A 15,247-nucleotide genomic window follows, 5' to 3' on the forward strand; every position below is an offset into this window, starting at 1 on the left:
ATTACTGGAAGAAAAACTGATAATTGAGTCAATAGTTCTGTAGAAGGGAAAACCTTCGTACTGTGCCAGAAAAGGTGTCTGGAAGCTTGCAAATATGTCAGCTAGTCTCTAGCCATGGGAACAGGGGAAGGCCTCTCTGGTGTGGGTTTCTCCTCAGACAGCTGTTGAAGCAGCACTGTGAGTCTGAGTGTATGAGGGGCCAGCCTGTGGGCCTGCTGCAGCCTCAGATGTTCCTTCTGTTTTTCTAAGAGATCTAAATTGTCTCCATATCTCCTCCTGACTGTTCCAGGCATCACAACAGGATCCGCAGCGTTGAGGCGGGTCAGCTGAAGCCCTACGTTGCCCTGGAAACGTTGGACCTGAGTTTCAATGACATCACGGAAATCCAAACCGGCTGCTTTCCACAGGGACTTCACATAAAGGAGCTGTGAGTTTTTCTTGTTGGGAACAGCTTTTGTTGAGTTACCACAGCAGAGAAAAGGGCCTCAAACCTTTAAAAAATGGAGAGAGAACTAACGTGCAAAGTGTAGGGTCATTTGTCAGGATTTTAAGTGCAAGGGAGAATTAGAAGGTAGTTCTACCTACAGTCAAGTTCTTTTTTGAGCTCTGTCTTTTTGGTTTCTGATGTATCTGTAAAGAATGCAGATTATTATTAATTGTGTTGCAGTAGAGAAAAGGTATCCTGCACCCTTCAGGTGGGGGTGTCTTTACAGCTGGAAGCCTAGAAGCTGGAAGAACTGTGCACAGCAGACTGTGTCTCTTCCCCAGTGGGAAGTTTATAGGCTGGCTCCCAGATTAGCCCATGTACATCTGGAAGAAAGGAGGGTAATGACTAATTGCATTGTTAAGGTGGCTGTTAAATGTTAAGAACAGAAACCTTTTCTTTTTTTTTTTTTTTTTTTTTTTTTAAGAAAATAGGGGTTTAACCAAAATAACATCTTCCCAATAGAGAGATGTTTGCCTTTTCAAAGAAACATGAAGTCATTTCTGTTTTAGGTGCCTTTGAAGAAGTGCAGACAGATAATCTGCTTGCATTAAAGTCTGCACCTTAGTTTCTGCCCATTTGTAAGAGGTTATCAGAGGGTGGTGTTGTGACTGATGCTTTTGCCTGTTGTCCAGCCTCTGTAGCTAAGACTAGAGACCAAGGAAGGAAGCACCCTGGGATAGATGCTGAGGGAAGAATGGGGAATGAACAGAGTCATCCAGCACTAGAATACTCTCCAGTTTCTGTCTTCCACTCCTGGTTGCCTTGCTGATGTAGGAGGGTATCAAGGAGCTCTTGGGAAGTGTCCACCACTTCTCCACGTTGCTCACATGAGAACAGCGCTGTGCTCTTTGTGCAGCCAGAAACCCAGCTGATTTGAAGCCATATCTGCCATGTCACTAGCCTGCCCACAGACTAACCAAATGCTGATAAAAGGAGATTTCTGACAGAACTGTTCATTTTTCTGCTCTGATTTATTGCAGCTACCTGGGGAGCAACAGAATCAGCACCCTGGACCCTGGTGCTTTTGACAATCTGTCACGATCCCTGCTAACACTTCGTCTGAGTAAAAACAGGATCACTCAGCTTCCTGTCAAGGCATTCAGGCTACCCAGGCTAATACAACTGTGAGTACCAACGTGCACTTTTAATTAAGCTCAGCCCCACTTCGTGGAGACAAAATGTCCCTGAGGATACACGCACGAAATGTCACCCTTCCTTACCTGCTATAAAACTTAGAACACACTGTGCAGTAGTTCTCTGCCAGCACCTAGTAAAACATGATGGGAGAGGGTCCTTTTTGTCATGTAACTGTTGTTTTTAGGCCCTTCTTCCAGTGAGGTGGCAAAGGAGGGATGCTGCAGCATCTGGTGCACTTGACAGTGTAAGACAAATCTATTGCCTTGAAAGCTGCTGGTGCCTGTGATGCAAGAGAATTTTGGAAGACGCTTCTATTACAAGTGACAGAGCTCAGCTACCACGTTAGTTTTTCAAGACCACACAGATCTCTTTATGCAGCAATAAAAAAGCAATGATGGAAGGCTGTTAAAGTGCAGTGGTATTTAGGCAGAGAAGGTAGTACTCTAGACAAGTTAACATACACGTGGTGGTTGTCCTGCCTGTGGTCTGCATGGCAGGAGCTGTGTGGGGACACAGAGACATCTGCAGCTATAAATATGGTTTATGTGTAAAATAGTAGCACTAATGGTTTAGCTTTTATCTTTGCTGCTGTTGAAGAAACAGGCCCAACCCTGAGGCTCTTTGCAGTCTTTCCATCAAATTTGATAGGCAGAAGGTCAACCTCTGTTTGTTAACAAAGTCCACAAAAGCTGTTGGAACTCACACCTCTAAATGGCAACCTGATTGAGAGACAAATCCTGAAGCTGAGGTGTGTGCAGGGAATGCATGTGCCCTGTGCTTGCACACGTGTAGGATTTGTAGCCAGTTTGGGATTCACTGTGTGACACAATAACACATGCACCTCAGAAGTCTGTTGCCTCTCAGCTGGAAGTTACTGTCCATTGCCTGAGAGCTTGTAATCCACTGTGTTCATCTGCACCATGTGCAAAATTGTAATAAAAATGAGGGTCAGTTCAGTCTGTTTAGGTGTACAGTTTTCACTGAAAGTTGGAATAATTGATACTCTTACATTAAGACTCTCACAGCTGGTTGTTTAGCCCTATAGATAAACATGAAGGAATTGCAAGATACACAGACTTGATGTGTTGTAGAATTTGCCTACAGTCCTTTTTTTGGCAAAGCGTAGTTCACTAATAGCCTAAGAAGTGTAAAGCAAGAGTTACTAGGCCAGCAAACTTTTTAATTGCTTAGTTGACTTTAATTACCCTCAGCTTGGCTGTGAGTTCAACATCTTTTTTTTAAGCAGTTAAAAAGTAAGCTTAAAGTTTCTGCAGCTTCCTCATCTTTTCCAAAGTTCGTTCTGATGTAACCTCCACTGCTTTCTTCAACACAGACAGTGAATAAGGAGCTGCCCTTAGGCTGGTGTTGCATGGGCAGAAGTGGATCCATTTTAAAAGCTCAGTCTTCAGCTTCAGTGCATTGCATGAATGAAGTTTTCCACTGACCTTGTGGAACTGGGTTTTCACCTGGTGTGTCTGTGTCTAGCAAGCCATAAAACTGTTTGATATGGGTTGGTAAAGAGTGTTGTGATGATGTTCATATTGCTATTCAGAAAAAAAGGTATTCCCAAAATTTAGTAGTCTCTCCCCACCCAGAGGGGAAACAAAAGGAATTTAATGAACCAAGTTGGAGATCTTAGTTGTGTATGCACAAAGCACTAAGACTGCCTTGTTATGGGAAACAACTTGTTTTGCTCTGTGTTAGTTTCTTATAATAGGAAAAAATGTGAAATTTTTCAGGGGAACAGAAACTTTCCTTTCAAACTTAGCCATAACATTTTCTCTTGGGCTCACAGTTCTTACAGCACCCCCTTGTTTCAGAGCACATTTTTTCTGGGAGATTACAGGTCATGTAAAAACACTGGGTTGTAAGGGAAATAATGCTGATGTTTAATTGTATTGGTTCAAATGGTGTCTCTGCTTGAGAGAAGATGAAGTATGAAAACTGGTGAAAGGGATAAATGGCTTAGAAGAGGTGCAGAGGGAGGGGGGATGAAGAGGAGCTGCTGCACGGTGTCTGCTGTGGCTGTGTGGTGAGAGCCTGTCCCAGGGTGAGCTCACTGAGGCCATCCCACCCAGCTGACTGCCCTGGCGAGCCCCGGGATTGAAAGTTTCCGGCGCGCTTCTGCTGTCTCCTGGGAACTGCTGACAGAGGAGCTCTTGGCATTGCTGTCCCCATTGTGTGCTGCACAGCTGATTTCGTGAGAAAGGACTGGGGTTTAATAAACTTGTATGGCCTTGGTGATTTTAGGGAGCTGAACCGGAATCGCATCCGCCTGATTGAAGGCCTGACGTTCCAGGGACTGGACAGCTTGGAGGTCCTGAAACTCCAGCGCAACAACATCAGCAAACTGACCGATGGGGCTTTCTGGGGCCTAGCCAAGATGCAAGTTCTGTAAGTCAGAGAGATGGCCTCTGTTCCCTTAAACAGCCTAGATTTCACCTGCTATCGTGTCCTTCTCTGCATTTTAGCACAAACTTCCCTCGGAGACTTGTGGGCCCCTGTGCCAGTCCCCATGCTTCTTTCTGTGTCCTGCACAGAGCTCTGCCCTGCTGCAGCAGCCTCTGTTTAGTTGACCCACAGTTTACTAAAACTCATTTCTTTACCAGGTGTTCAATTAAAAAAGTCCTGATTTTCAAGCTGCAGGGGTATTCCTTTGAAAGCTTGATGATTTGAACTTTTAGTAAGATCTCAATTGGTCTTTAAATAAAAGTTCATCTGGCTTCTATAGATTTGTTTTGACTGATGCATGGAAACTCTGTGTTGCAGACTTGATGATTTTGCCTCTTGGGATACCTAGAAACCAAGCTGGCCTATTTCCGTGATGTGTTCTTTCTGTACAAGAGAACAAATTGAATAGTCATTGCAGAGAAATCCTTGAAACTCCCAACATGATTGGATTTCAGGTGTGTTTGCAAGGTCACAGGTGATCAAAGCAGCATGTTTCTGGATGCTGCACTCACACAGCTGAGACTCTGCAAATACAAACATGAGTGGGATGCTTTAAGCCCAGTTTACTTGCAGTGGAGCATACTGTTACAGTCACAGCTCTCTGGGCATTTCCTTTATGTCGTCCTTGAATTTCTATCCTTGACTTGCACAAGAAATGCCCATATGTGCATGTAGCCACCTGGCCATGTGAAAAGGTGTGTGGAATGGCTAAACTCCCAATCCTCGTTGAACATTTTTCAGCACTTGACCAGTGCTGCTTGTCAGTTGATTCCTTCTGATTTTTCTCCACAGCCACCTGGAGTACAACAGCCTGACAGAAGTAAACAGTGGCTCTCTCTATGGCCTTTCATCTCTGCACCAGCTTCACCTCAGTAACAACTCCATATCCCGCATCAACCCCGACGGCTGGAGCTTCTGTCAGAAGCTGCATGAGCTGTGAGTTGGTTTCTGCTCTGGTTGGTTGGGCAGGGTTTGACGCTAATGTAATGTTGGCAGGAAAGAGGAGGAAGGATTTCTCCTCATCACATGGCTTACAGCTCCTGCGGCATCATCCTCTAGAAATGCAGGAGCTGCAGCCTCCTAAGTCATGCCCTTGTTGTTCCAGATGATATGACCTTCAGAGCACCTGATTAAAATACGATTGAACCAGAAACAAAGACTACAACCCACTAAAACTATACAGTGCCAAAAGACCTGGAGAGTTTGTGATCTGTGGTTTGCCAATGCTTTTTAGCTAGCTAGTTACAAGACGTGTAGAACTTGCCATATAATGACTCTACAGCCTGAAGGAAGCTTTGCTTTATCCTCTGTAGTTACAAAGAACAATCATGTTTTTAACCAGCAGAGATTTGGCCCTTTAAAGGCAGTTCTCCTTGTTTCTGCTGTTTACACTTTACCCTTCCTGTAGGGCTCAGTTGTTGAAAAGTAAATATATTGGCTTTACTCTCCTGAGATACCCAGCTGTGAATACGGTCTCTTTGATAAATGAAGGAAAGCCTTGCTGCTGAGGACAGCCCCACAAGGGTGTCTTTGGAACTGTGGCACTGCTGAATGCCTTTTTCAAGAGACACACATGGATGCTTGCAGCATTTACAGAAGTAGCTGTCATCCCCTTGGTGGGGCTGTGGAAAGATTCACTTTTTTCTTTGGAGAACTTGACACGTGTGGTTAGCAGAACTATAATTCACCCTACTTGGAGCTCGGAAATCTCTTGTTAAACATTGTTAGGGATTCTCCTGGTCACCAAAAAGAAGGACAGTAAAGCAGCTTTCTGCTTTCAGAGGCTTCACTCTGGACTGAATCTAAAGGTCAGTATCTGCCTACCCAGGTGTGAGTCCCTTGTCTTTCAGGGTGTGGATTCAGAGATAGTTGGACATGACACAAGTAATTCTTTTAAATTTAGAAGCTGCAGAATTGAGGTGTTAGGTCAGTGACCAGCTGTGATCTTCTGTTGAACCCAAATTACTCATTCAGATGTGGACTGGGGGGGGAGACGACACAAAGAAATAGTTCATTTTTTGTTTTAGTTAAATACATGTGATGGTTTAATTATGTAATTTTTCAAATTGCTGGGAAACTGCCAGTGTCTGAAGGGCTCCTTTGCTTGGCACAGTGCTGTAGACAGCTACAGTTCTTCATGTGCAGATCCTTTAGTACTATTTCAGTAGATTAAGGCAGTGTCAATGGAGAACGCTTGAAGGTAACAGATCAGAATTGTCACCATGCTCTGCCTGTTGTCTGCTTAAATCTGAAGCATCAAAAAAGGGGAATCTATCTTTTTAAGTTGGATATTCACAGTTGGATCCCTTGAATAGCCAATTTCAGATCACTGTGCTGTGTGCTGTGTTAGTAGCAGAGCTCTTGGAGCTTTTTGCTCTCAGGGACCAAATATCTGGTGCCTGTGCGGAAGCTTAATTTCAGCCTGGGTTAGGGTGGGATGGGTAAGCTCCATCGTTGGGGAGCTAATGGCAGAACTCCTCTAGGGAGAACTATGCTTGTCTATTCTCCTGACAACAGTCTTTGTAAACCCTCAAGGCTTAGATGGGAGGTTGCACATCATGCTGAGTCCTTCGTTTGTTAGGTATGGATTGGCATCTCTTGCCAACAAGTAGCACTGATGGTGAGCAGTCCTGGCGTAGAGGCCATCCTCTGCAGGAACCAGTGCAGGGCTCACTCACCCTGGTGCAGAATGGGGTAGATTTGGAAAAGGCCTGGTGGTGTGAGGTGATAGGAGCCCCTGGGGTGTGCCTGGCCTGACAAACAGCATTGTGCCAGAGTGAGGCCAGAGATGACATTCGCTGAGATTGGAAAGGCGATTATGTGGGTGTTAGCCAACATCTCTGCAAAACCTTACAAGCTCTTGCAGGTGTTGCCTTTAGGGTAAAGCTGCTGCAGGGAACCATCAGATACTCCTAACTGAAACTCCCACAGCCTAAGAGCACTTGTAGGAGAGGTCTGCTCTGAAATTGAAGGGTGAGGAAAGGAAGCACTAGATACACCTAGATGGCCTCCGTACACTTCTTTGAATGTGTGCGACTCAGTCCTTATTAAAAGATCTTGCTCTTCTCCCCTATTGCTAAATCTGGGAGTCACTGCAGGAAACACTGTGATTGTACAGGGAATGAATTTCAAAGACCTTGACCCAAGAGGTGGCCAGACACCTGCTTATCTGTGCTAAAGAAGGAAGTGGTCATCTGAAGGACAACTTGTCTCTCCTTCAGTTGTTGGGAGAAAATGTGACCTCAAGGCTCTGGACTGATGTAAAAGCTAAAAAGGAAAGAGAGCTCTTGCCTAGCTGTGGGCATGAGAAAGGGCTGATTGTATTCACCAGTCAGGTGCTAGGGCATCAACATCGTGGAAAAGTCCACAGTGGGAGCATAGGATTTCATCAGAGGTAAATGGTGAATTGGCTGCCGGGTATTTATTTTCACTTTTTACCTATAATTTGGTCAATGGGAATGAAATGTGTTGGATGTACCTGGCTCAGAACTGGCTGGCAGCAGGAGCCCCAGCTGCACAGCAGTTTTCTGCTTAACCCCTTTATGTATTTATGCCACTTGTGGCCTGCTGCTCTGCGTGCTGCTCTCCCACTTCCTTGCCAGGCTCAAAGGGCTGTGCAGACAGACGTTTCCACTTGGTCCTTCCAGTGACTTCTCACGGGTGGAGAGATGACAGGGCAGGGGAAGCAGCAGAGACCTGCTGACTTCTCTCAGTCCAAAGGGCCGAGGAGGGAAGTTGGCCTGTCCCATTGGCAGGAAGCAGAGCCCTTAGAAGTTGAAGACAGCCCCTGCCAGGTGCATTAACTCCTGAGTCCTTCCAGCTGGTTGCAGCCATGGAGAGGGTCCTCTACATACGGCTCCTGTCTGCCCATCTTGAGGTGACTTCAGAACAAACAGAGGGGAACATGCCTTCACCAGTTGTGGCAGGAACTCTCTGTGTAGAATCAAAAGGAACTATTTTTTTTTCTCAGCCAGGTTTAGGATTACTTTTGAACACTTTTTTTTTTTTTAAGGCCGAATTCTTTAATCGCAGGTGAGGACATAATTTTGACCGGATGCCAGTTCTTCATAACTAACACTACAGCTTCTTTAGGAATGAAAGGATGTTGTCCCATACCTTCTTCAAACTCATTAATCTTTACTGAATTTTTTCCAGAGCTTGCCCTCTGCCCACTCACACAGCTAAAAGGTAGACAGCTCATTTGCCAAGTAAACAACGCTCAGTGCTTCAGAATATGTGTCTGTTTGGACTTAGATTTTGGCTTTGCAGTGACTTTCATGCAAGCCCTAGACACCTTTTTAAGCAGACTCATTAACAGGCAGTCTAGCAGAGGAAGAGGAATTTGGAGAGTTGGAACTCAGTGAGATTTTGAATTTTTTTCCCTGTTGTCTGTACAATGAAGGATTTTAGTGCTTGTTCAAAGCTGCATAACTCCAGTCTTTGAAAAGCTGAGCAGCCCAAACCCTCACATCTTTTGAAGTGACTTGTGTTCCCAGGTCTCTGCAGTATTTTTGAAAATCCAGTGCAACTGCCATTTGTAAAGAGATGAGCTTAAGAAAAAGGGAGTAGTGGCATGTAAATTAACGCCACCTTTAATACCCCACGTCAGCATGCAGGCAACTTAAAGCTGAGGCTGTTCCTGGTCACACTGACCTGCTAGTAGCTTTGCACAGCTTACTCAGCTGCAGGGACATCCAGAGACCAGGAGAAACACACCCAAAGCAGGGAGCTGTGGGTGAATGCTTCATGCTGCAGGTCACTGACCAGTCTCTGCTTGCTGCTGCCCCAGGAGGTCCCTTATGTGATGAGCCCATTTGATGGCCTTCAGCATCAGCCACACTGCAGCTTCACTGCTTGCACAGAAGGTGGTTGCATAGTGTGTGAGGTGTCTGCAGTGGCTTGTAGCTTCCCATGCTCTGCCTTTGGTGTCAAATCTCAGAAGCCTCATCTGGACCCAGGCTGGGAGATAAAACCAGCTTTCTTCTCCCCAGCTGCCAAACTGCAACAGGAGTAGCACTTAAAAAAATCTCCAAACCCAGAGATAATACAGGCAAGGGGAAGAGATGGGTGGAAAAGTAGGAAAAAACAACCCTCCAATATTAGTCACTTGTAAGTGGAGAAGTTTTCAAGCAGACTGTACACTCCTTGACAAAGAGGAGCGGGAGGGAAGGCGGCTGGTTTACACAGATACCTCCTTCCTGCTCATGAAAGGAAGCATTCAATTGCCTTGTGGTGAAATGCTTTTGGCTCTGGACTGGGCTGGAGCAGGCTGTGGAGACACCCACACCCAGATGCCTGGGGCTTGCTGTGCACAAGTGCAGAACGATAAGACACCTCCTGAACGCAGCAATCTGGACCCTGCCAAGATCTGGGAGCTTCGGGATCCATCTGCTCCAGGTCCCTCCCCACCTCACAGGGCCTGGGCAGGGGGCTCTGCCTCCTCCTGTAGCCCTCGGAGGGAGTCCAAGTGGGAGTGAGGAGTGAACACAGCCAGGCCTGATACCTGCCCATCTGGGGCTGGGTACCCAGCACCTCCTGCTCCCTTCTCCAGGCTTCCCAGGGGCATCTTGTGGGAATAATTACGGGCTTCATCCTGTGTCCTACTCCAGCTGTTAGGGATCCACCCAGTACAGGTCGCCTCTGCTGGGGTGGTTGGGAGAGGCCTGCACTGGTTGGCACAGAAGAGTTTGGAAAATACCAGTTGGATTGACAAGGGCTGTTGGTTTTTTTTTCCTCAGAATACTCTCTTACAACAACCTAACGAGGCTGGATGAGGGAAGCTTGGCAGAACTTGGGGGACTGCACGTGCTACGACTGAGCCACAATTCCATCAATCATATTGCAGAAGGTGCTTTCAAGGGACTCAAAAACCTACGTGTCCTGTAAGTTGCTTCCAGCTTTTTGCAGCTAACTTCCATCTTCCCTCCACAGTTTGTGTGCTGCCAAACTGTTGGCTTTGCACTTGCTTTGTGCCTGTGTCCTCAGCATCAAACTCCCCTAGACACTTCTCTGTTGTCTTCAGCAGCTCTTGTGTTTATCCCATTATTCAACCTCAGTGAACTTGTTTGTAGGTTTTAATTAAGAGTATTTAGGAAAATTGCAGTTGCAGTGCTCAGTGTTGTAGGGTTATTTCAGAACAGAGACAACACTGGAAATTTTAAGACCCTCTTAAATGTGCTGTCAAGCATTTTTGTGGCTGTTACTTCTTTTTTTTTATTGAATAAGAAATATAAAATTCACAGCTAAGATGGTGTTGAGAACACCAAAAAAGACCCAAAAAAAACCCAAAACAAAAAAACAACACCAAACCAAGAATGTCAAAACAAAGAAACTCAGAGGTTGGGTTTAGGATCTGATTATACCAGAAGTAACAACACATGAAGCTTCACCCAGTCTTTGGTCCACCCATGGGAGCAAGAGGCTGCTGCAGGTACCATGAGTAACCAGAAGTCTTTCTGCTTAATGCAGAGTTGGGCTCACTTGGGTCATGAAATGTTCTGTTGCTCTGACCTTCATGGTAACTCCTCAACAACAAAATAGCTGTCCTGTGAAGAGAAAAGTTTCATGTGTCCTAATACTGAATTCCAAAACAATCTATCCAGTGGTGGCTGTGGCCATTTACCAGAAGCTTTTAATTTAAAGTCAGTGACACAATATAGTACCTAGCAATGTGGCACTGGGAATGAGCTTGCTAGTCAGGATACCAACTGCTAAGATTTTAGGGCTAGTAGAGACCGTTATACAGCTCAATCTGACTCTTTTGGGATGCCAGCAGTAGAACTGTTCTATTGTGCACTGTTAAATAAAGAGCTGCATTAGCTTGAAGTACCTCTGGGCTTGCCGTGGAACCATGAGAAGGAGAATCCAGTTCTAGTAGTTGTCCATTCCTGCAGCTGTGTTGCCTCCCTCTCCCTTATTGTACCTGCTGAGCTGCTGGCTGCTCTCCATCTCTCTCCAGAGGCTCTGGGCTCAGCACCTTCTTCTGGCACACCACAAAGTTCTCACAGTCTGTGTTACAGTGCTGTCCATGCTCCCAGGCTGTTTGAGTTCATCAGGCTGATTTAATTCTTCCTTCAAAAGAAAAAAAAACCCAACCCACTTAGATACTTTTATTCCTCTTCAGAAGCCCATTGTGGCCCGTGTAATTAACAGGAAACAGGAACAGGGAGATCTCCCCTCTTTACAGTACTTTTTGCATCTTACTCTTCCCTTTATTGAAGTTCACAGTGAAGGAAGTGACTGGAAAGTGAGTTTGGGTTTTGTTTTCTTTTTTTCCCCTTTTTTAAAGTTAAGCCAAAGCCTTTCAGCCAGTGGGCATTCAGAGGGGGACCTCTCCGAGGCAGCTGTCAAGACCGGAACTAAAGGTTTCCAAAGAGAGCTGGAGGGGCAGGGGAGCTGGGCCTTGCCTCTGCCCCAGTGAATGTGGAGCCTCTTTTATGTCTAGGGCAGGGGGGAGGCGGAGAGGGAGTGTGTGAGCGAGCTCTAATTTAATAAAGAGAAAGGCCTATTGGCTCCTGCACCTGGTGAAAAAGACCCGAGCATGCTTTAATTATGGCCTATTGTTGGGGAGCCTTTGGTGGGTGTGAAACTGCTGAAATGTGGAGCTATTCAAATAGAGGTCAGGCCCAGAGACCTCAGAGCACAATGATTAACAAGGCTGCGAGCATTCAAGCTCAGCCAGCCAGAAAGAATAGGAAATTGGCAACAGGGGCTGGGAGAGGACTTTGAATACAAAGAGAGCTAGGCCAAAATACCCCCACTCTTTTCTCTCTCTCTCTATTTTCACTCATTTGTTAAAAAGGTTTTTATTCCTCCTTTCTAACACTAAACCTTTGAGTTGCCTCTGGATGAACAAGCAATACCATTTTCTTTTCCTTTTTCAAGAAAACACAATGTGTGGCAGTCAATTAATAAAAGTGTGTGTCAGAGGGCTCCTACAGGCTGTTCCCACTTGTCTGCCTCTGCCATGGGAAAGGGTTTGCTGGACCAAAGACCAGTAGCCCGTGGTGGAACTGAAGAGGAGAAATGTCTGGGAAGGGATTTGCCTTTAAAAAACAAACAGAACAAGGGGCATTGGCTTGGCAACCACAGGGGAGATGTAGAAACTTAGCTCCAGGAGGATGTATTTGCTCCTGCCCCACTCGGATAGTGCTGAAAATGCAGTACATCAAAGTGTCTCTCCTGGACTTGTCTCTTTTGCCACCACAGCATTATGTGCACCCAGACCCCATGGGGCTGTTGAGTTTTTATCCATCTTTTTGGCATAGACCGACCCACACATCACCCTGACATCCACAGTGGTGCTTCCCCAGGGATATCAGATTCAGGTCTCACGCTGCAGCCAGCTGAGAAACAGGAATTGTGGCTTTTGGCCATCTCCCTTCACAGACTCAGCTCAGGCACCAAAGCTGAGGAACAAGCAAAGATTGCAGCCAGCTTTGGTCCCGAGACCAGAAGTCTCAGCCCCATCTGGGCTGGGGAGAGACATGCCAATATTGAACCTGGGGGATTTCTTAAAATCTCTGTTCTCTTCTTGTGGGTTATTGTGTATTTGTGCTGCATAGCCCAGAAGCCATGCTGTGATGCCCGTGTCTGGAATGCTGCAAAATGCAGGGACTTGGTCCTTTCTTTTTTGGTTTTAATATTTTTGAACTGCAAATGTTCTGATAATAATCTTCAAAAGGTGTGAAAGGAGTACCTGAGGGTTCGGGGTTATCTGGATGATTAAGTTTGATTTGTTGTCAGGTTTTGCTAGGTTTTTAAATCAAGAGTGTTGTAACAAAACCAACAAAGACTATTTATTTTTTCTTTCTTTTTACTTAACATTAGAAATGATGAATTTCTGTCTGTGTTGCTGGGCATTCATTGCTAGCTGGAATTAAAGCTAGGAGGGAAGGATTTTTAAACAGACTGTTTAAACAGCTTTTGTGGATCCCTATGTTTGTTCTGTGGGCTTGTTTTTCTTCAGACCTCTTTGACTCTTGTAATTGATGGTCAATTTGAAAGCCAAAAGAAGCTAACTCTGAAAAAGGAATTCTCACTATTTTTTTTTTAAGTGGTTATACAGTGACTTAGGCTTGTGTTGTAAGAATGATGGTGCTTTTCTTTGTGGAGCTTTCAAGTTCAATGCCAGAAAAAAATGCAGCTTCACAGAGAATACATCAAATCATCTTCCTAATATTATAGATATAGACAAATACACATACACATTGGAATAGCCAAAGTTATCCCAATTCATGATAGTAGCATTTAACAGCAGCTGTTTCTTTAAGCTGAGCTTTGGTACTTTATTTTCTTTTTCCTCCTTTTGTTTGGATGCACAGACTTAGAAAAAGACTGAAACCTACTTGTTTCAGTCTACCAAGTAGCTTGCTGCTGCTCCTGTCTCAGAAATAGAGGGTTTCAGCTAGGAAAAAGCCAGGGCTCTTTATGGAATGCACCCTCTCAGCAGGAGTCAGTGCAGGAAAAGTGATCAGTGCTGCTTTGCTGCAGGACTCTGCTTTTTCTGATAACTGTCAGGAGAAAATAGGAAGCTCTTCTTGTGGCATTCTCAAACTTTATTCCATTTGTTTTTAATGGTGAGCCTAGTACCAAGACACTGATTATGAGCTCTGTCTTGTCCTCTCCCCAGGGAACTGGACCACAATGACATCGCGGGCACAATAGAAGATACCAACGGAGCCTTTACAGGCCTGGAAAACCTAAGCAAGCTGTGAGTATCCCTGGGTTTGGAGTTCCTCAGAGCAGTTGTGTGTGTTGGGTGGGGGTGGGTCTCTCCCCTCCGACCCAGCCTTCTCCTTTTGGAATAAGGTAAAAATCAACAGAAAATCAGTTCCCTGCTTCTAAAAGCAAACAGCAGTCTTCAGCAAAGCACTGATTGATGCAGCAAATAACAATAAACAAGAGCAAAATCACCCCATTTCCTGTTACAACAGAGGGTTGAAGCAGGATTCCTTTCTGTGGGATACTCTGTCTGAGAGTGGTCTTTTGGGCTTGCTTCCATGTGCAGCGACAATAAAAGGCACCATGGGGCACAGGCTCTTAAAGAGATAAAAAGAAACCTAAGGCAAGCATGCGCCTTGCAAATGTTTATGGATTGCTTGGCCTTTGGAAGTATTTTCACATTGCTCTGTGCTTGTTCATATTCCATTTGAAATGGGCTGTGTAAATCAGCCCTGTCAGAGGAGTCTCTGATGGCTTGTGACAAATCAAGAGTCTTTCTAATCATTACCTCTTGCCTTTGTTTAAGTTCTCAGCACCCCCCATCTCGCCGTCTCTGCTGCCGAGATGGCGCAGCCAGAGGTGCAGTAAAAGCACCTCGATGGGTAGCAGATGGTGAGGAGGGATCCTGGCAGGCCCTGCATGGTCACGCTCTCGCCAGGGGCTCCTGGGGGAGCAGGAGGAGCTGGGGCAGGATTCGGGGGGGGCTTAAAAAAACGGAGAGGAAAAAATGGAAGTCACAAACATAGATAGCGTTTGATCGTTTTTGGGGGAGTTGCTGGGTCCAAGGAGAGTGCAGCCAAGCTGTGGTGGTGAATCAAGTGAGGCAGAAGGCAGAGGAGAACTTAAGGACCAGGGGAGTCGGGCAGGGAAGTAGAAGGGAGTGTGGGAGAAAGAGAGGCCAGTAGGAATCGCTGTGCACGTGCAGTTGGGAAATCTTCCCACGAGTTGCTAGAAAAAAGGCAGAGGAACAGATGTGGTGGGTGGGAGAGTCCTTGGCTGCTGCTGCTGAAGTTTTTGGGTTGTCTGAGGAAAGCAGTGGAACCATGTGAGCAGTCAGAAGGGCAGTGGGAGCAGAGGTTTTGTCCAGAGGGATTTGCAGGCTGTAGGACTGTGGGTCTGTAGTGGTGTTTTGGCAAGGTGGAGGAAAGGAGCAGAGAGGGAGAGCAGGCCTGGTGAGGTGTCCACATGGCCACTGCCATGGGGGCAAAAGTGGGGATCCCAAGTGGCTGGGACATGTTAGAAATGCTGGGTGCAGTTAACACGAGAGGGGTGAAAAAGCCAGAGGAGACAGCCTTGATGGAAAGAGCTCAGCAAAAGGATTGACTCAGCAGCCAGGAGAAAGGAGTGGTGATGAGTTGTGGGGGTCAGGCAGAGGCCAGGAGGTCCAGCAAGGAGCAGGAGGAGGAAGGAAGGGAGCAGAGGCAGCCTGCAGGGTTGTGTGTTTGGAGC

General features: G+C 45.9%; 1 protein-coding gene across 1 annotated transcript in view; it reads left to right on the plus strand.

Annotated features, from left to right (window-relative positions):
- Window positions 1–289: 289 nt before the first annotated feature.
- The window catches only part of LRIG1 (leucine-rich repeats and immunoglobulin-like domains 1), a gene marked incomplete at both ends in the record, with an annotated part of 29,745 nt that continues 14,787 nt past the window's right edge, over window positions 290–15,247 (plus strand). Inside the window, 6 exons of the mRNA XM_008941647.1 lie at window positions 290–427; window positions 1,468–1,611; window positions 3,875–4,018; window positions 4,868–5,011; window positions 9,814–9,957; window positions 13,707–13,787. Coding sequence (XP_008939895.1) covers window positions 290–427; window positions 1,468–1,611; window positions 3,875–4,018; window positions 4,868–5,011; window positions 9,814–9,957; window positions 13,707–13,787 — 795 coding nt within the window. The remainder of the gene's footprint in view (window positions 428–1,467; window positions 1,612–3,874; window positions 4,019–4,867; window positions 5,012–9,813; window positions 9,958–13,706; window positions 13,788–15,247) is intronic.

This window comes from Merops nubicus, unplaced genomic scaffold (genome assembly GCF_000691845.1).
Source record: "Merops nubicus isolate BGI_N331 unplaced genomic scaffold, ASM69184v1 scaffold5616, whole genome shotgun sequence".
In the NCBI taxonomy this organism is placed as follows: domain Eukaryota; kingdom Metazoa; phylum Chordata; class Aves; order Coraciiformes; family Meropidae; genus Merops; species Merops nubicus.